At 36.8% G+C, this 26,313-nt stretch overlaps 1 protein-coding gene across 1 annotated transcript; it reads right to left on the reverse strand.

Moving 5' to 3' along the window:
* Nucleotides 1–438: 438 nt before the first annotated feature.
* cemip2 (cell migration inducing hyaluronidase 2) lies at nt 439–26,313 on the reverse strand. Its single transcript, XM_039658913.2, has 24 exons — nt 26,100–26,313; nt 23,043–23,394; nt 22,149–22,289; nt 21,440–22,007; nt 15,766–15,935; nt 15,475–15,663; nt 14,044–14,213; nt 13,137–13,349; nt 12,831–13,036; nt 11,805–11,874; nt 11,099–11,227; nt 10,436–10,524; nt 8,949–9,080; nt 8,821–8,856; nt 8,154–8,309; nt 7,850–8,027; nt 6,805–7,020; nt 6,179–6,390; nt 5,665–5,847; nt 4,327–4,555; nt 4,036–4,137; nt 3,189–3,334; nt 2,190–2,293; nt 439–2,086 (listed from the first exon to the last, which is right to left on the reverse strand). The coding sequence occupies exons 2-24, from the start codon at nt 23,371–23,373 to the stop codon at nt 1,878–1,880; spliced, it is 4,179 nt and encodes a 1,392-aa protein (XP_039514847.2). The 5' UTR covers nt 23,374–23,394; nt 26,100–26,313; the 3' UTR covers nt 439–1,877.

Below are 26,313 nucleotides of genomic sequence, written 5' to 3' on the forward strand. Positions count from 1 at the left end.
GACAAATGTGTGTCAGATGTAACAGGTGAAATTGTGCTGTAAAACGATTCAGTATTGCCAATTAAGTAACGTTAATTTACTTGTCGTGCATGTTATCGTTCAGAAGAGTAAGGAGCTAAGAAAGAAAGAATAAAATAGCAACTGGAAGAAAACGGTTAACGTTATGTGTTTGAAGCCTACATAATTGATGAGATCTCATTTCTGAATGTCAGAGGCTCACTTCATATATCACACACCCTGGTCCCGGATCCCGTTCCTGTTTATGGGACCAAGCTCGATGACCTGGATCACGGACGCCAGTCTTCTGTTACCCGGGAAAGCACTGGTGGAAATCTTCTCCATGATGATGACTAGTAAAGCAACTCTGCCCCCTACTCGTCACTTGAGTGCCTACAAGTATTTTACGTCACACACACACAAAGTAAACATGACCACAAATACGAGTTTTTTGTTTTATAAGCTTTGTAAAATCTTACCTGACCATAAAAAACAAACATCAGATTACAGCACAAAAGCATATAGTAAAAAAAAAAAACATTTTACAAATAAAAATATAACTCTAGAGGCAACACTCATTTACTTAGGGAAAACTTTTTTCATCTTTAAGAAACAGTTTACAAGACTATCTCCGTTTCAAATGACCAATAAAACTCCTTGTACAGTGGTTAAGAAGTAGCCAAACTAATTAAACTCAAAACGGCACATACAGACAAATAGTTTGAAACGAAAAACGAAAAAAGGGTGGTTTCTCATTATTTTGTTTTTTGTTTCAAACGAAAAAAACAAACTATCAAAACGTACACGGACCAAATGGCTTCCATTTCAATAAAACATAATGACGATTATTTATAAATGGGATGTTACATCTCTCAGGCTAAGTGATGGCAATTGATAATGGACATTATTTAAAGGGGCAGCTCAACCAAAAATGAAAGTGTTTCTCATTTACTTACCCTCATGTTGTTCCAAACATATGACTATCTATACACCTTCATTTAAACAAAATTAGACAGCTAGAATCACAACCTGTCAACATTCACTTACATTACTTATTTTTCCCCATGCATTGGAAATAAAATGGTACTTGCTTCTGCATCTCGTTTTGAGTTCCACTTTTAAAAGAAATACAGGTTTGGAACAACACAAATGTGAATAAATGATAACAGAACATTAATCTGTCATTAAAATCTGTTGGTGTGATTTCTTTTGATAAACGGCAAGTGACCTGATAGCAAACAAAACTTGCATGCTAACTGGTTAAACACCTTTTCTGCATACACATATCTAACATTAGACAATTGTTTTATGAAAATTATTTTGACTATAGTCAATGTTTAAGGTAAAACCAAACATGAATACAGTCTAATATTAAGTGTGAAAGTATATAATGTTGAGTCAATGGTGTGTGTGTGTGTGCAGTAAAGAGCAGAATGAAAATTAAATAACAAAATATCCCAACAATTTAAGAGGAATAAATAAGGAAAGCCTGAGTGTCATTTACAGCTGCAGATGGTTGGATGAGGAAAAGAGACCCCTCAGATAACAATTTGTATTGTGCTGTACTTCTGCACAGTTAATACTGAAACGCAAAACCATCCCTTAGCATATTACGATGTACTTCTAGCTTGCCCTGTCCATTTTTTATCCAGTCTTTCATAAAGATGTTTGGTGTTAAAAAAAGTGCATCACTTTGTGCTGTAACATTTATGACAAAACACAACCACGAAGGACGAAACAACAAACAAACAAATACATTCAACTCAATTAATAAAATACTTGTTTAAAGTCCATTAACACTTGTCTTTGCCGAAATAAATTACGTTCATAAGTTCACATTCATTCGCTGGTTGTGTTGTTTGTTCACATCCAGTAAAGGCTCACTTTTGGCTAAGAGATTTTCTCAGGAGTTCAAGATCCATCCGAGTGGGAGGGTGTTTTTGTGGTGGACAAGAGTAATCCTCAAGGGACAGGGGAATGAACCTTTCCAGTAATCCCAGCACCTTGGTGCCTTGGCAGGCCAACAGAGCAGACCATGGCTGTGGTGAAGGTCCTCCTTGACCGAGGAACCCAAAGAAAGCAATGGCGTCTGTAAAGACACGCCATGGGAATCAGCAATCTCAGAGTAAACCTCAACCAGGACAAACAGATTTTGACAGTTATTTTTTTTACGAGTCGTAGAAATACCTTACCTTTCTTCTGAAGATCTGGTGTTTTAGCAGATCCCAAAGAGACCAGATATTGTGCAATACCAGAAATGTCAGGCTGACCTCTTGTGGCAAGAAGAACTATTGACCTACACAGAACCAAAATGATTTAGTCTAATCAGTGAAATATGGAAATGCTCACCTTAAAAAAAGAAAAGGTTCATAATAGCTGAAGGTCCAAAGGTTTAGGGTTGGTAAGATGTTTTTGACTCACGAGTCTTATCCTCACCTAGGCTGAACAAAAATACAGCCGCACCATTTATTTAAAAGGCAGTAAAACAGTAATATTCTAAAATATTAATTCTATAAGTTAAATAAAATTTTAAAATGTAATTTATTCCCGTTATGGCAAAGCTGAATTTATCACAGTCTTCACTGTCACATGATCCTTTAGAAATCATTCTAATATGTTCTTTGGTAATGAAGAAACATTTGCTATTATTAAATGATTGAATGCTATTATTAAATCTTTTGTAATATATATATATATATATATATATATATACACACATACACACATACATATATATATATATATACACACACACACACACATGTATACATATACATATATGCATATATATACACATACATACAGTATATATATATATATACATTCAAATATACATGTATATACATACATATATACATGCATACATATATATATATATATATATATACACATATATATATACATGCATACATATATATATATATATATATATATATATATACACATATATATACACACACATATATATATATATATATATATACACATATATATATATATATATATATATATATATATATATATATATATATATATATATATATATACACATTCATACATGCATATATACATACATACATACATACAGCTTCCTCACTAAATACTGTAAGCCACCTCTCATCCTCTTCCTCCTCTGCCAATTTCTCCTAACCTCCAGACATGCGGTTTCAAATCCCAAACCCACCGCTCACCTCTTCATAATTCCAGTTTTAAAATACTGCTCCATTTTAGTGTCCAGCATTGAAAACAATGAGCTCTTTGTGACTTTTCCAGAGCATGCGTCCACCGTCACTAGGAGGAACCCTGACTGGTTGAGGTCAAATCTCTCTGCATTTACCTATGAGACAAGAAAAAGAGAAAACAGGTCCTCAAAACAGTTTTACAAGTAAACAACCTTCATTCTTTATGCATCCACAAAAGACTATGCAAGTAAAATGAAGGAAACACAAATTCTAATATTCTATAATATACTGTATAAAATTACTAGAAATGTGTACAGTACCTTGGATAATACGCAATTTGGATACATACAAAATTTGTGGTAAAATAAAAACAAATATTAAAAACTATATGTATATGTTTTATTAAAAATGTAAATGTGAATAAAGTTTTCTGTGATGGTAGGTTTAGGGGTAGGGTTAGTGTAGGGGGATAGAATATACAGTTTGTACAGTATAAAAACAATTACGCCTATAGAGAGTCCCCATAAACCACAAATACAACTACAAGCATTGTGTGCATGCTTTTGTGTGTGTGAATAAAACGTATTTTAGTTTATGTATATGAGAATATATGTAAAGATTACATATATACTCATATACATAATTTTGCGACAAAAATTTGCGGTTTTATTAGATTAAATACAACCCCCCAAAAAAAAAAACACACACACACACCAGCCTCTATTTGAGACCAGCCTTTATTTACCCAAACCTGCAGCCACACCAGGCGTGTAAAAGAGATGGGCGTCTATTAGGGACTCGGCTATTATTTGAAGTTTTACAGTATGGGAATCATGCATTGAATGGTCACACTTACAGTGATATAGGCTTGTGTGTCATTATCCTGCTCTTCTTGTACACTGAGGGATTTGATCTGGGTTTGGAGGTAGCTGTTCCATGGCTCACTTGAGAAGGCAAACTACAGAGAAAAGAGAAAAAGTCACTCAGTGTTAACAGTTTCATGACTCCATGTTAAAATTACCCAGAAAACGCAAGGCGAGGCTCTTGGTCAGGATGGCAGATGGACAGTCAGTTCAAAGCCTGCCCCACACAAACAGAGCTACACAAATGATGTTGTCCGTTCATATGGAGCTTGGACCGTACTTACCTGTGAGGCCCCGCAGGCTCTGCAGGGCTCTGTGTTCGGCTTTGGCATAGGCACTATGTTGCTGGCAGGCTTGCTGTATTTGGGGTAGGCATTGGCGGTGCAGTTGCAGGCCTGAGTCTTTTGGTTGGCACGTATGGTGGCGATGATCTTCACCCTCTCACAGCCTGCGGTGGAGCAGTAGCTATGGCCGTCTCGTCTGTGCCGAGCTCGCGCATACAGCCATAACAAACTGGAGGTTAAACACAGGCTTAATGTGTCAGACTGAACAGACCACACTGTAAACAATCATTTATCTGTATTTGATTTAAAAACAGTTTATTTGATTTTTTTTTTACATAATTTCTGTCTCAGCCAATGGCAGAAAGAGGAATCATTCAGAAAATCTGACTCATTCACACAAAGTTTCTACCATGTTTGTTGGTCAATAAGACTTGGAATGATTGAAAGAAATGAATACCGTACTTTTATTCTGCACCACCACATTAAATTTATCAAAAGTGACAGTAAAGACAGTTACAATGTTTCTATTTCAAATACACACTGTTCTTTTCTATACAGCAATATATTACAGTGAAAATTTGCAAATTGAATATATTGAAATACAAAAGAGATATTTTAAGTTGTAATATTTCACAATATTGCTGTTTTTACTATAATTTTTATTAAGACTTTATTAAGGCATAAGAGACTAAAAAATATATATAAAAAAAATCTTACTGACTCAAACTTTTGAAAAGTAGTTTATATCACTACCACATCAATAATTGTTATTATATGATTTATATGATACGGAGTTTTTTTTTTATTTGAAATTGGCTAAAATTGGGTACATGTTCATATGCTAATTTCCCTTATTTTACATTTAGAATTCCTTTGTCGTCTAAATACTAATTAACACCATTAAATCTGTAACACTTTACAGAAAGGTTCATTAGTTAACATAAGTTAGCATGCACTAATAATGGATTGGACTTAAAAAGCATTTATTACTCTATTAAAATGTTAATTTCAACATTTACTTATACTTTATTAAAATCTTGTTAACATTAGTTAATGCACTGTGAACTAACATGAACGAACAATGAACAGCTGTATTTTTATTAACTGAAGTTAAAGATAAACAGTAACAAATATATAAAACATTAACTAATGAACCTTTATTGTAAAGTGTTACCGTTAAATCTTTAGCAGATCAACAAAAATAATATCCATTTTTTTATTGTGTTCATTTATATTATTATTCACTTGGCACTTAAAACAACAGATTTACGTTTTTACTGCTCTACAGACTTTTGTGAAATGAATATGTTGATAAAGGATGAATATACTTATTCCTACCCAGCAGATTTGTCGAAAAAGTACTTCCTCTCCTGCTGTCGTTTCTCTAGGTCTGAAATGGACGACACGGGGCCATAATCCTCTATGCCATCAAAGCCATTGTTCTGCTTGTTGTAGATGTCTGATGTGATCTGGAATACGGTTTCATTGGGGTAGCAGATACCAAGTAGAGCCCAATCACCCCTACAAAAGCAACAGTAAAATAAAAAACCATCACATTGTCTCTAATATGAGAAACATGTTACTCATGTATATTACTTAATTACTAAAATCTCATGGTTATATAATTAAGTGCACAGATGGGCAACTGGAGGGCCACTGTCAGCAACGTTTATCTCCAAACCTAATATACAGACCAAACACACCTGAACAAGCTAATCAGTGTCTTCAGGATTACAGGCAGGTGTTTTTATCAAGCTAAACTCTGCGGGACAGTAACCCTTCAGGACTTCATTAGCCAGGCCTAATGTTTTGTTTTAGATATGGAGGATCGCATTCCTCCTTTGTTACTTACTGCTCAAAATTAATTAGTGACAGGACAGTTTCTCTGGGTGCAGGTCCATTCCAGTGCACTGTATAGCTCTTGCCCATCATCAATACAGGCTGGTATTGCTGGGTTGGTGCTGTCTGGCTTCTGACACCTCTGAGAACCATGGGTTTATCAGGGTACTCATCTCTGATGATAGACAGGCTTAGATTAGACGCGCCCTGTGTCTGTATGTACACCTATATAGAACAAAAGTAACATTTTTTTAGAAAGCAAAAACAGTTAAGATTTTACAGGTAAGTTTGGGGTCAGTAAAATATATTTTTTTAAAGAAATTACTACTTTTATTCAGCAAGGATGCATTCAAGTGATCAAAAGTGGATCAAAATCACTGCTTTCACAAAAATATTAAACATATTGGTTTTCAATATTGATAAGAAGAAATGTTACTTGCTGAAAATTCAACTTTGCCAATAATATTACCAATTTTACTTTACATATGATCCAATAAATGCACCATTGGTGAGCACATAAGACTTCTTTCAAAAGCATAAAAAAAAATCTTACTGACCAAAAACTTTTGAATGGTTGTGTAGTAGCATATGAACATGACATCAAAATGTAAAAGGAGAGTGAGAGATCTATTTCTTTACCTGAGAGTATTTGCCACTGCACACAACCCCATTCCAATGAGGAACATCCACACATTGAGGGTGGCGGATCAGAAAATTGTCGGCCCTTGCCACATATGTATCCGAGTAATTGCTGATCGAGCCATCCAGGTCATGAAAGATAGAATTTTTATCGCCATCCAGATCGTTCTGCTCAAACCACTCACCCGGTCGACCAAAAAAGGCTCTAAGATTCACCTAGATGATTAAAAGAGGATCATTGGTCATGAGAAATGTAAACAGAAAGATTCTAAAACCTATCAAATGTCCTGAAAATGGTACTGAGAAAAAAAAAAAACATCCAGACAGAACTAGAATCAATGTGGTACGATTCACGCATATCAAGTGAGGCAAAATATGACCACACTTGGACCTGCCAGAACAGGGTTTATTTCATTACTCAGCACCAGAGCAGATGGTGACCAATAAGGAGAGAACAACCAGATGTGTCATCTCTCCCTGAGAAATGAGCAATAAATACAAGCATTAGTGGCACTTAAGGTAAATAAATAAAAGACTTATTACAGACTAGACAGACCAGGTGTGTTATCTGGGAGAAAAGAAAAGTCTTTATGACCTTGAGTAATGCAATTAAGTCCAGGTTGCCCCAGGGTTTCCCAGACTTTAATTAGTCTAAGTCATCTCTGACCCAATAAAAAAACAAAAAAAACAATCATAGGTAAAAAATGTCAAAAAAAAACTGCAACTGCAGTAACTTTGGCAGTCCCAAAATATTATGACTAAAATAAAAAAAATTAAAAAATCAACTATAAAATACTGGAGGAAAAAAAAACAGTCAGATTGAAAACTAAACTAAACAAAAAATGAAAATTTAAAAAAGTAAATTCTAAAATAAAAATTCAAAACTATAATAAACTAATAAAAAATAAAATAAAAATGCAAAATTAAAACAATGTGCACAATTTTTGTGTGTTAGGCGGTTGAGCAGTCACCGTATGCCAGTAAAGTATACCAGTATCAGAGAGTGTTTGAACAGTTTCCAAGGCTAATGTGTACGTGCACTCACACTAGGGTGGAAGGCGAGAGAGGACAGGTTATTTCTGGGTGTCAGCTGCCAGATGTTTTTCAGGCTGAATCCCACAGCCATGGTGAAGCGGTCTGTAGTGGGACTGAAGGCTCGAAACGTGCTGTTCAAGATCCTCACTGGACCATCATTTATCTGAAAACCTCTGATCGGAAACGTCCTGACAAGAACAAAGCAAAACACAAACAATGTTCAGATTACACAAATCATTTATCTTCCCGCTAAACCAGACTGAAAGTTTATGTTAACACTATTCTCTTTTCCCTTTATTTCTTCTCTCACATACTTGTTTCTTGGTAGAGTCCTCATCTTTCCGTCTACTCCACCATTTCCCCAGTATTTATTTTGCCTTCCATTGGTGCCACGATTTCTGCTCTCGCCAACAAACAGGGACTGGGAGACCTCCTGACTGGAGCCTTCATCTTTAGGGTAGCTGCCATCACTGCAGGGAGGAGTGAGTGAAACACTTTAGTTGCTTTATTAATTGCTTGCCTAAGGAGGTTTATGTAGAACACTAGCGCAGGCAAGTTCACTTCACACGCTTGCACACATTTGCCAATCAAATAGTAAATGTTTCATCAAAATAAAAATATGTTCCTTTAAATTAATATGCCTGCAGCCAGAGACACAGACAGCAAGAACATGCCAGCACATACACACACTCACATAAATCAATCTGTCAATTTAGCACATTTAATACCATTCTTATCATTTTTATTTCTTTAAATAGTGAGATAAGATTAATGCAATTGATCACGTCTTTTGAACCGCATGTAAATTTTGTAATCAGGGATTTCCTACCATTGGAGCAATATAAGACATTGTACCACCATCATTTTTTATGGGAATGCTTTGAATTCTTTTCATTTGAGGACTTTGCTCAAGAATGATCAATATATGTGATAAACAATAGATACGAATTAGCTCTGAAAAACAATAAAATGACACAGTACCTTGCAAATGACAGTCCAACACCATTGTCAGCAAAACTATCAGAAAAATAAAACAATAATCAGAAGATAGCAAAAGGTCTCAAAAGGTTTTAAGCTTAGTAGGTCTACAATTAATTTGCGTCCCCTACCCAGAGTTTTGTATGATGACGTCACCTCCACGAATCCAGGCCCCCAGATCATTGTTTTTGAAGGAGATGAGTGTGTCAATGAGTGCGGCCACCCGTGGCTTGCTTGGATCAGAGTCCTCATGAGGCCTGAACCTGAGAAAGCAATGTCAGACAATGAGAAATTCAAATGCGAGTGCTTCTTTGCCATACAAATGTCTTATGAAATACAGTATGTTATATATGCTGGAGGCTATTTGTTAACCTTGTTTGAATATAAGGATGCTGCCCTGTTGTTGGGAACTTTCATGTGCTATTGTTGCATTCCTTTTGCACCCGATTTGCGTTTGGTGGTGTTGCGTCCGAACGCGGCGTATATGCCTAAACTCATGTCGAGAGTGCGTTCTCATTTGAACTACCTGCCCTGTAAAATCTCTGACTCAGAGGTAGACAGTAGACTTGCTTTGTGTCCTGTGCGAGTTACTCGCATGTACATTGGGCAGATACAGGCTAAACGCTCTGACCAGCCTTTTGTCATGTTTTGCTACTCGGCTAGTGAGAAGCCGCTATCCAAGCGATGTCTTTCACATAGAATTGTAGAAAAAGACTGAATGGGAAAATTGAGTTATGCATATAACTAGTGAACCCCGAAGGAGGGAAACAAGGTACAACACCTTTGAGCCCCGCACAGTCGGAAGTTCGGTGAAGAGCTGGACTGAACAAAGGAAAATAACACATATGACTGCATTTATTAGCTGTGGGTAAGAGCCCCGCCCACTTCGTCATGCGTCATTGGCCTTCCAGGCGTGAATAAAAGGTGTCTTCAGTAGACTGCTAGAGAGCGACATCCCATAGTCATGTGTTGTACCTCGTTTCCCTCCTTCTGGGAACAGTAGTTTTATGCATAATTCATCTGCCTCCATTTTTGATTGACACCCACATCTCAAAATCCAATTAACCACAACCAGTAGTCCACAGCATACATTTTTTTCTTTTCCGCTAATCCATTTCACTCAATGTACGTCCTAAAATAGACAAAAAGATATCACTACTTCCATTTTAACGCAACTAAAAAAGATCTATATATTTTTGTTATAAATATGTAAATGTAGGTAAAAAGTAAAAAAAATGTCCAGACACCTTATGGTAATGAGAATTTTTGGAGAATTTGTTTATTTGTAAAAGATTTTGCTGTAAAATGTGAACTACGTTTTTGTAAACGTGAGATTCACACACAAATTTGAAAGAACGGCATGTTGACAAAATAAAGTCACGGGAGTATAAATGAAAACGGGAGTAACTTACACCACAGCATTTACAAACCATGACACTATGACTGTATATTTATAGTGTGGTCACTGTGGTTTGTGGCCTAGAAAGAGACCAGAGCTCTGTCCGGCTCAACCATATTCCCTAATTACTAGAGAAACTCTATCCGGACAGATGTGTTTTCTTTATAAGCAGAATCAACATACCCTGGACACAGAGAAACATTTAACATATCCACTCACCTAGCGCTGTTGTCCAGACAGAGATATTCACGTGGGTCTGCCGCAGTGGCGTTGGTGCTCTTGACTTTTCTATCAATAAAGAGGCCAGCCTGACACAGGAGGAAAAAAGCAATCACTCCTCACTTAGAAATTGTATGTTCAATCTCAGGTACCATGCGAGTTGTGCAGTGAAAGTGAAGCCTGGATTTTCTCTGCATCTGGACAGTTTTGAAACTGAACACAGCTCAAGCTACCGAACATAAACAAGCAGATAACAGAGAACTATTGTATAGGGAAATGTATGTGAGAGCACCCTGTTACACAAGCACATTGTGCGGGACTTTGAACAATGAGGCAATTCAGAGAAACAACGAAGATGCCTTGGGTATGTGCAATAAAACCTGAACTTGTAATTGATTTCATCAGTTTTTCCTGAAGCCACGTTTAATACAATGTTGCAAATCCCAAATGATTTATGAACTGAACTGTTATGAGCCAGAGGGAAGAAATTCTAATTTCACCACTGGGAGGTGGGCATTAAATGTAGATGGAGAAAAAGCAATAGCATTGAAACTGTTTGATATCACCTGGAGATTGTGTACAAAAAGGACAGAGGAATGTTAAAGTATTCTGAGATATCTTTATTAGAGAGTTTGGTGTTCGAGTCATAAGGCATTTGATTACCTTAAAGTTGGAATGAACACGGTTGTTAAAGAAGATGCCCAGAGGCGTGAGCTCAGCTTTTGTCTCTGGAATCAATCCGTGAGAGTCACCTGTAGAAGAGTTGTGGAAAATGTACCAAATTCCTGCATCCTGAGAGAAAAAATAAATAAAAAAATTCAGAAACTGAGAATGAAGGGGAAATTTAGATACCTGGCACTTTTCATAATATGATAAACATCTCCTTCAACTTCTAATTTGCTTTAAAAATTCACTATTTTGTACTAGTGGAAGGGCTGTGAATAATATTTATTCCTGAGTTATCTGATATCAATCACAGGAACCAGATTGAGTCTCTATTAACCTGGCCTGCTGAGAGCACATCTTCATAAGAAGCTTTTCCTTAATAAAAAAGGGTGGAGGGATCATCCATTTTATATACAAAACCTCAAACAAACAAAGCAAAGCATAACAATACCACCAGACTGAACTGATTTATATTGGCAAACACATCTTTAATAAAGGATTGGAATGAGGAGATGCTATCTGTGATTGCATAACCTCCTCAATGTTTATCAATATCACAGAGGGCATCATTTCAAAGAGCACAAAAGCTCACAAAAACGTTCAATGATAAAATACCATGAAAATGTTGTAAGCAAGCATTTACTCACTGTTCATTACAGATCATCAAAATTATCCATTTGGTCATATCAAAGATTGTGCATACCTGTGATCCAGCTGCTGAGTTACTGATCAAATGATTATTGGGGTGTGCGATCCAAAATGTAGATACTGCCCTAGAATACACACATAAGACAGGATCTTTTCAATGAAAAAATAAAATAAAATTCAACTTTAAAATAAATTGAAAATATGAAGCATGGATATATGTAGGTACTGTACATATTTCACTTTACAGTCAGTATTATTCATATCCAGGTAAATATAGCACTATACAGTATTTGAGTGCATTCAGTGTCTGGTTAAACTGAATTACTGTTGGTTAGGGTAAGAGTTAGCGAGTAAGACAGGTTTTAATGTTGAAATATAGCATCAAAAATAATATTTTCGTAAAATTAATCGACAAAACTGAAACTAAAACGCCATAACACAATTCTTATTTTTTATCCTTATTTTAGATTAACTGAAACAAAGTAAAAATAGCCAAAATTAATTTTAGTGCAAGTTTTTATTGAATATAAATATTAAAAAATGTACAACCTGCCTGCATTAGAAATTAAAATGGTAGCTAGCAATAGTTAACGGTGTTAAACAAAAAATAAATAAAACAGTTGGTGGTTGAATTGCATTGCTTGGACTATCTCACTCTTTGATCAAGACCAACAACCCTGAAACCTATTCAAACCTCTATCTTCATCCTTCATCTACAGCTCTATACAAGCTCCCAAATTTTCTTTTTTTTTCTTTTGAAAACAGCACCTGCTTAGCCATCTGGGACATTGGGTGTTTTATTACCCAGATAAGAGAAAAGAACAATCGCTGAGTCTCAGGAAATGAGAGCTCTGTTCTTTCTGTTATTTGACCAAACAATGCAGTGGGTCACATTGGCAAGGTCAGATAGTCAGATCAGAACAAGCACACTGTAGTCTGTACATCAGGATACTTTAAGATAAAATACACACACATGCACAATTTTACACTGATAAGCTCCAAGCAATGTGAATATTGGACTCATTTTGAGTAACAGGTTGATTCAGCAATATAAAATGAATTTGTGTTTACAGTTTCTTACTTGCACTCGGTTGCAGGAGATGGTATATATCCTTTGTGCACCCTGTCGATAATGTCTGTGCACATGCTATCATTGCGGTCAGTAGGTAGAATGGTCCCTGGCCTGGTCAACAAGCCTAAGTTATGGAAAAATATGTTCCTTTGTTCAATCCCATCCTCCAAGAAAAAACAATGTCCCAGCGAGTCATACCCAACAGTGTCCCTAACCTATAATAAAAGGAAGACATCATGGTGAAACAAAATCTCATATTTTCAATGTGGTCTCAGACTTTACTATGTGTTTTCGCTCTGTATCTTTCTATCTCACCAGCAGGCCGTTAGTGGCGTGTATAGCAACACATCGGGAGAAGGAATGATGGATGGACAGGGAGTTCACATAGGTGGGGTCACTGTAGCCCCCGCGCTGATCCACATCTCCACACCTATGAAAGTTCACAGGGTATCTGCCCTTCTGCTGCTGCTGACCCATGTGTTTCAGCTCCACTTGAGACAGGTGAACCGATGAGAAGTTCCCCAAAATCTAAACATAGACAAAAATGAGACCAAAAACGCAAGACCACAAAGTTTTGGTGAACAAATAAAAAAGTGTCTCTGCCTTTTAATTGTGAGTGGTTTTAATTTTATTTTAAAATAACTGATAGTAAATAAAATCATTAAGTTGTTTTTAATTGCACAAAATTATATTAAAACTAATAAATATAATATAGTAATAATAAAATAAAAAATATAATAAAAAAGATCAAATATAGTAAAAAAAAGGTATTAATTATACAAACATTTTCAAAATTATTTTTAATTACAAAATAATATAATGACATATTTTAAATGAACAAATTAATAATTAAAAACAAAAAATCATTTATTTTTCTCTACAACCACTCCAACAGACTTGCCAGAAACAGCAAAGACTGCTGCATAATATATGGTTGGTAATTTACATAAAGTAAACATTCACTCGTCAACTAGACGACTAGTAAAAAATCAGAAGTCGTATAAGTGCTACTGCGTGTTGTTCATTCTTTTGCCAAACACAACACACACATTTTATACTTTCAGTTCCTTCCATTCAAAAAAAGAACTATATTCAATTATCCGGTGCTAACCCCAACATACAACAGCCTGTCATTTCTCTACATGACAGCACCAGACAGCTTAGTGTTACATAAACACACACCCGCTCTCACACACACACACGCACAGACCCTCGAACAAACCTTGATGTGTCCCCCGAAGGTGTCGTAGCTGAAATACTGGCACCAGTTTTCTCCGTAGCAGGAGTTTTCCATTTCTCCATGAATAAGGATATTCCTTGAGAGGAGAGCCACCTCTGCACGCATGTCCACACCGTCCAGTATTTCTCCCACGTGGGTGAACTGAGGCTTTCCTGAAAAATTCCAACACATTAACACACCCCGTGAAATAAAAATGATAAAGTTTGAAAATATGATTATTTAGAGAGATCTAAAATAATGAACTTCCAACTGCTAACAAATAACATTTCTCTATTTAAATATTTTGATCATTTACTTAGATTAATTGACTAAAAGTATGTTAAATAAATACTGGATACAGGAAGGAAAGCAACCCGTCCGCTCAATCGGACTGCCCTTTACGCACAACCGGAGTGCACATCGTATCCTTCCGGAAGGATAAGGGCTGGCAACAGCTTTGCCAACAGAACACAATGGACAAGGTGACATTTAAACTACATTCTTTCAATAAAGGCCACAAATTTCCAATTCTCCAAGGACTTAAGACATGTGCTGGGAATAATGGCCACATAGTAATTCATACACAATACACCAAATAAACTAATTGGGCACTTAAAGAACACTTAATAATGTATAAATGTTTTAGCATTTTACAACAATATACATTCAAGTGGCATTTATTTTAAAGATATGCACAATCATAAAGTTTGGGCTCTTCTTTCTTTAAAGAAATTAATACTTTTATTCAGAAATGATGCATGATGGATCAAAGTTGACTGTGTAGACATTTATAATGTTACATTTGATTTCTATTTAAAATAAATGCTGCTCTTCTTTTTCTTTTTGATCTTTCTATTCATCAGAAAAATCCCCCAAAAAATGTATCATGGTTTCTACAAAAGCATTAAGCAACACAACTGTTTTAAACACAGATAATAATTACAGATGTTACTTGAGCACCAAATCAGCTTGATTTCTGAAGGACCATGTGACACTGCAAATTTAGCTTTGCCATCACAAGCATAGATTACATTTTCAAATATATATTAAAATAGAAAACAGTTATTTTAAATTATAATAATATTTCACAATATACCTGCTTGTACTGTAGTTTTTAAATGTAATAAATGCAGCCTAGGAGAGTATAAGAGACATCTTTCTATCTAATGAAATGACATTCAGACATTTGTGTTTCTGCGTTTTTAACAGGGTGGAGTACATGATGGTGGAATTTTCTATATTGCTGGCCTCTAGTCAGAAATGACAGTTTGTTTATGTGATTCTGGTAAACAGTCCTCACCCTTTTCCTGTCCTAAACTTAATGACACTAGTATCATTTAAACTCGGCTGTATACAAATTCAGAGAAAGATTCAGGACAGAAACACTGGAAATTGTCACAACAAGAAACCTGAGGAAACAAACCACTGCCTCACCTTGAATTCGAACCTGTTTGCTGTTACAGTGGGGACACGGGAGCAGGGTGAATTCCTCTGCCTGATGCATAGAATAATCTGTGCTGGCCACCACAATCCGATCGCCCGGTTTCCAGCTGCTAACATCATCTTGCAAGTTCAGAACCACTTTATCCACTGCATCCACTTGGATGCCTGTTGTAGGGTAACCTTTATTGTTGAACAAAAACCAATGTAAGTTTTAAAAGGGTTGTCTTTTAATATATTACTGGTCGATGTTATGGATTTGATTGTGTGCCGTCCAATACGTACCATTACTCCACTCACTGTAAGCAGTAACAGTGAAACCCACACCATCCACAGTGACAAAGTCTCGGCGAGCCAGCGCCTTGCCACCTGTATCATGGTTCTCGTGTTCTCTTACATCTTCTGTGCAAGAACCATTCCCTCCTCCAATTACTGAGACCAAAGCCCATGCCTGCCTAAAAGAGATGGAGGATGGAGAGAAAAAGCTAAAAAGAAAGCCAATATGGGATAAAAAAAAAAAAAGCAACACATTTTGGAAGAATTCTGTATTCATAAAATAACAATGATCAGTTGCTCAATAACAATAAAATATAAATTACAAATGAGTTTGAATGACCCCTTGTTTAGGCTTGTCAACACACTCCCATGTGGAAGTGATGATCGGTTACAGCACATAAATGGAATTTAACAGAAGAGCATCCAAAACTCTGGGGTGAAAAAGGTCAAACACTGTCAAAGATGAATGAGAATAACTAATTGAATCCTTCCTTCTTATTATTTATCTTGTCAGCCCATTAGTTGGGCAGTTGTCAAGATAACTGAAGATAACTGAATTTCTGTCTTTGCTTTCTTCAAAAAGAGTATTCCCGATGTGTGTTAAAGGGTTCTTAAAATTCTCATTTACTCATCCTCCAAGTCATTTCTGTATGATTAAACTAAGTTAATTCAAAATGACTACTCTGCCATCATTTACTCACCCTCATGTCACTCTCAAACTAAACGTCCTTTCTTCTTTGAAACGCAAAATATGACATTTTGAGATATGGCTCATTATTGGGAATGGAATATTCTTCAAAATATCTTGTTATGTTCCACAGAGGAAAACATTACGGTGAGTAAACTATGACAGATTTTTCATTTTGTTCATCATACGAAGACTTGGGTGCATGGGTCATTTGGACCACTTTTATTATGCTTTTTGTCATTTTTGGAAGCTTTACAACCCCTGGACATGGACAAGAACTGCGTGAACACATTCTAGTTCTAAACATAGTACTTAAAAAAAACACAATGGGTGTCTTGACTTTTTTTTCACAATTAATTAATTATATTTTTGCCCAATATACAATATAAAAAATCATTCTTCCTCTCTCGATATGTCAACATTCAGCTATGGCAAGAATTGAACTAAAATGAGTGTAAAAAAAGGTCAGGAATACCAAAAACAAAACCATTATGGCTCAACAGGCTCTGGAGCTACTGGCTTCTGTTTCTGCAGCAGCATTAATACTTCCATAATGAAAAAATAGCATTCACTTCTTAAAAACAACTAGGTCAGAGCTGCTATTTGTTTAACTGACACATATGAGCTCTTAAGGCCAAGGCTCAGACACAAAAGCCCCCAGAGGTTTGGAAAATAGTGCCTCACTGAACTTTAAGGAATGTGGTTCACTGCAGTTTAGAGCAAGACAAGTTAATAAAAATCTTTGTGGATAAACAGGGTGACAAACTACCCACACAGAGACCAATAAGGCCATCTTATGCCAAGGTGGGAGGTCTGTGATGGCCAGTAAACCACACTTGTATTGTTGTTCTATCTTTCACATTTCCATCTTTTAGCAGTCACCAGGGCAATATTACCTAATTTCTCAGAATAAGTATTATGTCTGACTAACACAGGAATGTTTCCTGTCTTTTTCCTTCTTGTTCCTGGCCATTCACTACCCTCAAAAGGGTAAATTTATGTGTAATATCATTAAAGAGTGCACTTTTAGCATCTTCAACATGTGAAACCATTGTAATTCCATTTTCTCTGTGTAGCACTAAAACTTAGAAGTCTTAGTTAGTTTGACAATCATGGAACATTGCTTCAAATGTTTAAAGCAGGCAACAATTATTTTCATGATCCCACAAGGATGTCAAAACCTGCATGAAATTTGAGTAAAAAATAAGTAGAAAAATAAAATATCAAAATATTTTTACTTAAAAAGGCCCATATACAATGTGAGAATGAAACTATAAACACAATATTATAGACAATATCTTGTTAAATTTAAAAACTTGAAAAATTATGAAATCATTGTCTTTTATACTGTATTTGTACCACAGCCAAAATTAATGATTGAAATAAAATCTCAAAAATATTTACTTCGTATTAAATTAAGTTTATGTTTTTCTAACCACTAAAAGAATTCATTTACAACACCTACTTTTTACATTTTATTACATAATTTTGTATTAAATTATATTTATTGTTTTATTTATTTTTCCACTGACCCCCTTGGTGGTCCCCACGTCCCTCACTTAGCACATGCTTTGTATCCAAATATACACCACTTTCCACAGGGACAATCTCCAAATAACTAGTTAAGTTAAGTGCTTTCTTAACCCCACAATCAAACTTTAATAATCAACATTATTTCATACCTCAACTTCAAGTAATTTGCCTCATTGTCTGTCAGAGATTGGCAGAACTCATATAGTAGATTTAACACTACCCAACAATGGGCTTGTCAATTTATTTTTATCAAAGATATGTGTGGGGCTGCAATGCACCCCCTCTGGAGTGCCTACGGGGATTGGGGGGTTAGACTTGGACAGGCTGGTTTATGTTGCGCAAGTTTTCAGTTAGGTTGTGCCAGATTGTTCTGTTTTTGCAAAGGGAGCTGCCAAGATTGCATGTTTTCATCCGTGTCTGACTGGTAAGGCGGAAGGGTAAGAGATTTCTATGTGTGCAATGGGTCAAACTGAAATCTCTAAATGAGTAAATTCAAGTTATTTTTCAGTCACACCTACTACTAAACATATCCTGCCCATTTCTCACACCAATTTCTCTGGAAATTGCATAACTTCAATGATACAGTCAATGGTACAGTCAGTAGTCAGAAGACATATTATTTCCTCATATGATATGCTTTTTCTTTGCCTTACAGTTCTAGTTATGTATAACAGAAATAAGTGGTTCACAAGAACCCAGACCTAGTTTAAAGCTTGAACATTAAAAAAAAATTAGAATGAATATTTTCCAAGTTTCTTGCAATAGTAAGAGAATGCAGTGGACTGTAAAAGTAGGCTTTCTGTCAGGAGGAATTTCTATATTTGACACTAAACTCTTAACAAAATACTTTCAGTTGCATGGTAAGAACAACTATATCCCTTATTTAAAACAAAAACATGTACTTTCCATCTGCAAAGTAACCAAAAGAGACACAGCATCTACTCTTCAAAAGGCCTTTCAATGAGATGACGGATACACGAGTCAGCGGTTTTTACACAAATCCTGGAAATATGCCTGTTTGACCTTTCACCAGCTTTTCCTGCAGAATACTGCCATTTGAAGCGCTTCTTTAGATGCATTTCTCTGGAACAACCAAGCCGTTAGGTTAAACCCAAGAGTGCTTAGGACTATTTGCTACTAACATTTGGCTTCTATTAGACTGCTCATTAAAGGGTTAGTTCACCCAAAAATGAAAATTAAGTCATTAATTACTCACCCCCATGCTGTACCAACCCCGTAAGACCTTCTTTCGTCTTCGGAACACAAATGAAGATATTTTTGATTAAATTTGAGAGCTGTATAACTACCACATTGGCTCCTAAAGGACTGCCTCTTGACGGCCCAGAAAGTCAATGAAGAAAATGTTTAAATATCCCAAGTGACTACCGTGGCTCAACTATATGTTTATCAAGCGACGCGAAAAAACAAACAAAAATAACGAGTTTATTCGACTATTTCTTTTCTTCCTTGTAGGCCAGAAACGAGACTTCCTTAGATTTCCACGACGCATGCGCGAGAATTGCGATCTGCTTACACTACTTCAGATCGCAATTCTCGCGCATGCGTCGTGGAAATCTAAGGAAATCTCGTTTCTGGCCTACAAGGAAGAAAAGAAATAGTCGAATAAACTCGTTATTTTTGTTTGTTTTTTCGCGTCGCTTGATAAACATATAGTTGAGCCACGGTAGTCACTTGGGATATTTAAACATTTTCTTCATTGACTTTCTGGGCCGTCAAGAGGCAGTCCCTTAGGACCCAATGTGGTAGTTATACAGCTCTCAAATTTAATCAAAAATATCTTCATTTGTGTTCCGAAGACGAACGAAGGTCTTACGGGGTTGGTACAGCATGGGGGTGAGTAATTAATGACTTAATTTTCATTTTTGGGTGAACTAACCCTTTAATATACTGGCAAAAGTCAACATGCCGACTTAATAAATAAGAACTTTTATATTTGCTTTAAATTTCCTTTTAATATTAATGTGCGGTGGCCCTAGAAAGTATTTGGACACCAAAGTCACACTTAAAAATGTATAAATGTCACTGCATAAGACAGCATTAAAGGGCCGTTCGGTACCTCTAGCCACTTATTCGCTGATTTTCACTATTCTTGTCGCATGTTTTCTCAACAAGCTCCTCTACAGCTGTGGTGCGAATATTTCACAACACAGTCGTAAATTCACCTGCTTCTCCCCTTTCTACTGTAGACGCGCTCATGTGCTTTTGTTATTGTCGGATCCGGTGTGTTGAACAAATGAGTCCCAGACAGTCCAACTTTATCGTAAGGAGCTATGTCTACCGAGGTGGGTGATACATCAAACACAGCATCATTTAACATTGACATGTACATTTTTGTAATCTGTTATCAACCATAATCCGTAACGGAGTGGGCGGATTAATCTAGCAAACATTACGGCTTATTCTTATCTTAGTCATACATTAATCTACCCCCAAAAGGAAGTGTGATGAAGTTTATCTTATAATTGTACAGACAAAGCTCACGTTGCAGTCTTTTCTAATGTAGACAGGATACATTATTGTTTACAATCAATGTTTTACATGTTAGTATAGAACAATTATAGGGCCTATATCTGTTGTGCTCTATAATATGAAACCTAACGCGACAAATTGTTTGAATTTAGTTAGATAATGCAATGACATTCCTACATTTTTAAGTATGGCACAAGTATCCAATAAGTTTGCGTCATTGCATGAAGGGGACTCGTAAAGTATACACAATGTACGCTGGATTCAGTAGCTGGTCCTCAGTGGGTGAGTCTGAATTAGGATATGCTTTATGGAACAACAGGATACTTTCTGCTTCCAATCACAGTAACTTCAAAGCTGTGCTCGGAGATATCAAAACAAAACTCACCAGATTGGAAAAAGCTTCTTTCCTGCTACCACCCTTCAGGGCCTCATTTTGCAGCTATAAAAACGTTCAGACTATAATGGCATTCAAAGGAAAATTATGGGGAATCATACACAAGAGTTTATCCCACCACAAGAAATCCTATCTAGAGTTGTCAAAAAGGAACAGACTTCGGTACCAGCCGGTACTAAAATGTAAAAAAAAATGTGACGCTTTGAGATAACTTATGATAACTTATAACCTCTGATTGCCCATTGTACTCAAGCGCTCATTGGATTTGTCTGTGATTGGCTACAGTGAACAGTGCTTCAAAAACATGTTTTAATACATCAATGGGGATCTTCACTGATGGGCAATTTTACAATTTTAGTACCGACTTGGTACCAAAATCGTTACATTTTGACAACTATAATCCTATCCCTGCTTAGCAAAAAAAGCCTAAGCTGGTTTTAGCTTGAGCCAAATAAAATAAAAACTCTAAAACCAGCCAACAGACCAGCCTGATCAAGCTAGCAAGCCGACTTTACGCTTGTTTAAGATACTTTTTCAGTAGAAATCCTTCATGCTTTCAAAAGGCCTCCCTTATTCACCTGTATTTGAGATTATTGACATGGTTGCTGCCTAGAAGATCCTGGATGGTACTCTTGGTCTCATCCAGTAGGCTCTTCACTGCAGAATCTCCGATGGCCAGTGCAACAATGCGCCCTGTGGGCAGAGACTTCAGCAGCTCACTCAGCCTCTTACTGTCGTTACGAGAATCGTGCGTGTCGAAGCGCTCATTATTCAGCACCTCCGCCGTGTCCTGATCGACCACCCGCAGGTTAATTCCACGGCTGAAGTTTTTCTGGAAGGCATGGTCACCGGTAGCCAAACCTGAAGTCGGTACGGTGCAAGTGAGGAAGGTCCAAGACAGCCTCTCTGACCCGTGGAGCTCCAGAGTTCCTCCGGCAGTCACACCCAAAAACTTGCGGCCCATCCCGGGTACTTCAGTCACAGCGGTCTCGTCCGATCGGCCAACCAGGGTGATGGTGGCCAGGGAGCGATAGCGGCATTTCGGAGCTCCAATATGGAGAGCGCCACCATCTTCGACCAAAATATGGCGTGTTCGCAATGTAATGTTTTTGGAGCCTTTTTTATCATCCGCAAAGACAACCAAACCTATAATTGAATAAATCGAATCAGACTTTAAACCCTAATAAAAGTACTTTCATTCAGACACACATCAAATTAACAAGCCAAGGTGTTCTCAAAGCCAATTTCTTATTTTTAGGGTACCACACAATGGGCAAATGATCTTACCTCCAGCCTGGATAGTGACAGAGTACAGAGTGGCAGATGAATCTAGGCGATAATGCTCACCACTGCGTACCACCACCACCTTTTTGAGATCGTGGCCTGGGTTCCAGGATCGCAGCGCGGGGTTGTGATGCGGGCAGTTCACTAAAAAAAAGAAAAAGATATAGGACATTTCAGAGTCTGAGTACAAGAGGACCACATAGAGTTTTGACATTGACGATTAGGATCAACAATAAGGATTTGTTTCCTACCCTCCCAGACCAGTAGTTCAGAATTTAACTTGTCCCACCACAAAAGAGTGTTCAATACTTTTTTAGATTAGTAAAATGAATACTTTAAGCACCCACACATTAACTTGTGCATAGATTACTGCACCAAATCAGCATAGAATGATTTCTGAAGGATCATGTGACATTGAAGACTGGAGTAATGATGCTAAAATCTAGCTTTGCCATCATAGTAATAAATGACATTTAAAAATATATTAAAATAGAATAATAAAATTTTCATTAAAGCATTAAAGGAGACTACTTTTAAAACGTACTGACCCCAGACCTTTGAAAGGTGGTGTATTAAAGGAATAGTTCACCCAAAAATTTAAATTCTGTCATCATTTACTCACCCTCAATTTCAAATCCTGCTTTTTTAAGAATATGGGTAACAGTTGATGAGCCCCATTGACTTCCATAGTATGGAGAAAAACAAAATACTATGGAAGTGAATGGTGCCCTTTAACTATTTGGTTGCAAACATTCTTCAAAATATCTTGTTTTGTGTGTTTAGCAGAAGAAAGAAATCCATTCAGGTTTGGAACAACTTGAGGGTGAGTAGATGATCATTTTCATTTTTGGCTGAACTACCTCCTTAAAGCACACACACAAGGTGTTTTTATCTTACCATCAAAATCATCTTTAGATGTAAGGCTGAGGATGATTATGAGAATCAGTAGGAAGACACAGAAGAAGAAGCCAACACAGATATAAGTGTTCTTCCTCTGCTGGTTCTGGGAACGCTCCCTTCGACTCTCATCTACAGTCAGATTAAAAACTGGAGGCCGTGCAGGGAGCGGGGCAGGGGGCTTCAGTGGGGGCGGTGGAGGAGCCTTGGCTGGAGGTGGAGAACGAACTGGAACAATCTTGCCTGGAACATATCCTGATGACCGCTGAGCATTTCCGTTGACAGGAGCCACAAAAATGGGGTGACTGCTGGGGCCATCATTAACCTGCATGGTATAACTGTCTGCCACGTCCTACGAGAAGAAAAGAAAAACCATAAAAGATGCATCAGGGTTCAAACGTTTGAGGTAAGACTTTTTTAAGACTGTTTCAAAGCAAGAGTCGATCACGCTCACCACTACAATTTAAAGGCTTTAAATGCTTTACCTGTTTTAACCCTGTATTATTAATACATTTTAAAATGTAATTAGTACTGTGATGGCAACGCCGAATTTTCAGCATCATTACTCCAGTCTTCAGTGTCACATGATCCTTCAAAAATAAACATTTTTTTTCTTATTGTTAATGTTTTACAATTGTGCTATTTAAATATTTTGTGGAAACCAAGATACTCTTCTTCAGGATTCTTTGATAAAGTTCAAAATAACAGAATGTATATAAAAATAGTTTTTGTAACATTATTAAATGTCTTTATTTACACTTTTGATCAATTTAATAAATCTTTGCGGAGTAAAAGTACACATTGCCCCCAATTAACCCAAACTCTTCGAAAAGTTCACTTTTAAAAAACCTTTTGCTGATAATTTACTCACCCCCGTGTCATCAAAGTCAAGATGTCCATGTCTTTCTTTCTTCAGGCGAAAAGAAATTAAGGTTTTTGATGAAAACATTCCAGGATTTTTCTCCATATAATGGACTTTACTGGTAACCAAACGGTTCAACATCCAAAAGACAGTTTCAGTGCAAACTACAAACTGTTCAAGGGCTTTAAACGATTCCAGACGATGAATGGTCACCTTGCTCAAATGGTCACCTTGCTCTGTTCTGTGATGCTCATTCGGGACTCTCCTGTTCCAACTTGTTCATCAAAATGAAAGAATCTATTTTTGTTCATTTCGTTCGTTGAATGAACCAAATGAAACGCAAAAAGATTTGTTCATTTTGATAAACGAGTTTGAACAGGAGAGTCACGAACGCACATCGCAGAACAGAGCAAAGCGACCATTTGAGCTTATAAAACTTGAACTTTGATTTTTTTTTTCTATCGTTTCGCTTGATAAGACCCTTACTCATCGTCTGGAATCGTTTAGAGCCCTTTGAACACTTTGCACTGAAATTGTCTTTTGGACCTTGAACTGTTTGGTTACCAGCAAAGTGCATTATATGGAGAAAAATCCTGGAATGTTTTCATCAAAAACCTTCATTTCTTCAAAAACTTAATTTCTTTTTGACTGAAAAAAGAATGATATGGATATCTTGGATGACAGTGGGGTGAGTAAATTATCAGCAAAAGTTGTTTTTTTTTTTTTTAAAGTAAACTACTCCTTTAACTTAAATGATAATGACAAAACTACACCACACTTTTGGCATGACACATTACACTCACAGTTCTGTGAGCCAACCAAACTGGCATAAAACTGTTCCATCACCTTAATCTCGATCGGGTCTCAATTTCATAGTGGCACTACAGCGTGCTTTGAAGTGCAAGCTTTCTGTGGGTTTTCACATTTTCAAGTTATTTACAAAACACATGGCACCAATTACATGAAAAAAAACTACTCAGTCGTTCAGCCCGTGGCCCCTTCATGCCACAAAACAACAGATATTGGACCTATAAAGAAATTCTCCCTATAAACCCTGTCACACAAATATTTGCTTACCAATAACCACATCAGCCAAATTCCTTTATTATCATCCAAAGCGACTTAAAAGCTCTAAACAGAGTGTCTAAACAATTTGGCTTCTTAATGCTTTTATAAACTCAAGTTAGACTCTCCAGGGCAAAAATCATAGAGGCAAAAAACAATCACAACTTTTTCTGATCTTTTCAACATTAGGGGGGAATAGAACAGCCAACCCGACCACAACATCTATTGAACTGTAGCTTATACCAATTTTATCTTTGCTTTGATCAACATATAGTATGTACTATCACCAGATCCTTATCTGACCATCTGCAGCCCCTCATCCATAAATGCAGAGGCATTCATGCACCGACCCCCCTTCTTGTGGGATCAATACCCAGTGCTTTAATGTGTCCCATCCCCCGATTTTCAAGTAGTTTTGCACCCCTGCACAAATCAAATAACATTTTAAAGGGGGGTGAGCAATGGATGTCAACAGTCTGAATGGACAACGGCATGGTATAGAAAGAAACTTGCAGGCTCATCCAGATTGTGTAGTCCACTAGGAAAATTATAAAGAAATATAACGCTAACAAATAACTGCAAATGCATGCAAAAAACATAGCCTATAATGGTACCCCAGCCTGACCAAGCTAGTCTTTTGCTGGTGTAGATGGTCAGTCAAATGGTCTCCCATCCTGACAAGTGGCCAAAACCCATCAAATCAAGTCTGACTTGGGATATCAGCTAAGACCGACAAACAAGCTTTGGCATAATTATTTTAAAAACAGGAATATAACAGGAAAAATGTATAATATTATTATTATTATTATTATTATTATTATTAACATAGCTAAATTCAAATGCAACAATTTGAACGGCTTATACTATAAAACAATTGTTGTCCATCTTTGTTTCAACAGAAGTTGGTTGGCACCAAAACCACTAACTTACACGCGCCCTCTTCTAAAGTTTACACAACGCCAAAAAGTTTCAACTTCAGATGCATTGCATGCGTTACTTCATTCCTCCTTCAGTCATCTACCAACAGACGCCGTAAACGCACAATACACGACCGAAAATCCATAGAAAGACAGTAGAGAGGTCTAAACTGGGGGTCTCCATACAATGAGACAGAGGAGGAGATATCTTACCTTTCGGTCTCTTTTCACTGTCACTTGCTTGGCTCGTCCGCTCCTTTCTCTATCAACCGTAGAGAACCGCACGCAACTTGAGGGGCTATTTGACAGGGAGTTCGCAACAAATGTGTTTTAATCTTCTTTTACATGATGTTTTATCTCCTGGGCTGAAGTCAGCCAGCCCCGTCCCAGGCGCGGCTCGCGGAGGAAGTGAAATTAGAGGCGTGGA

The sequence above is a fragment of the Pimephales promelas genome, chromosome 4, assembly GCF_988280905.1.
Source record: "Pimephales promelas chromosome 4, fPimPro1.hap1.1, whole genome shotgun sequence".
In the NCBI taxonomy this organism is placed as follows: domain Eukaryota; kingdom Metazoa; phylum Chordata; class Actinopteri; order Cypriniformes; family Leuciscidae; genus Pimephales; species Pimephales promelas.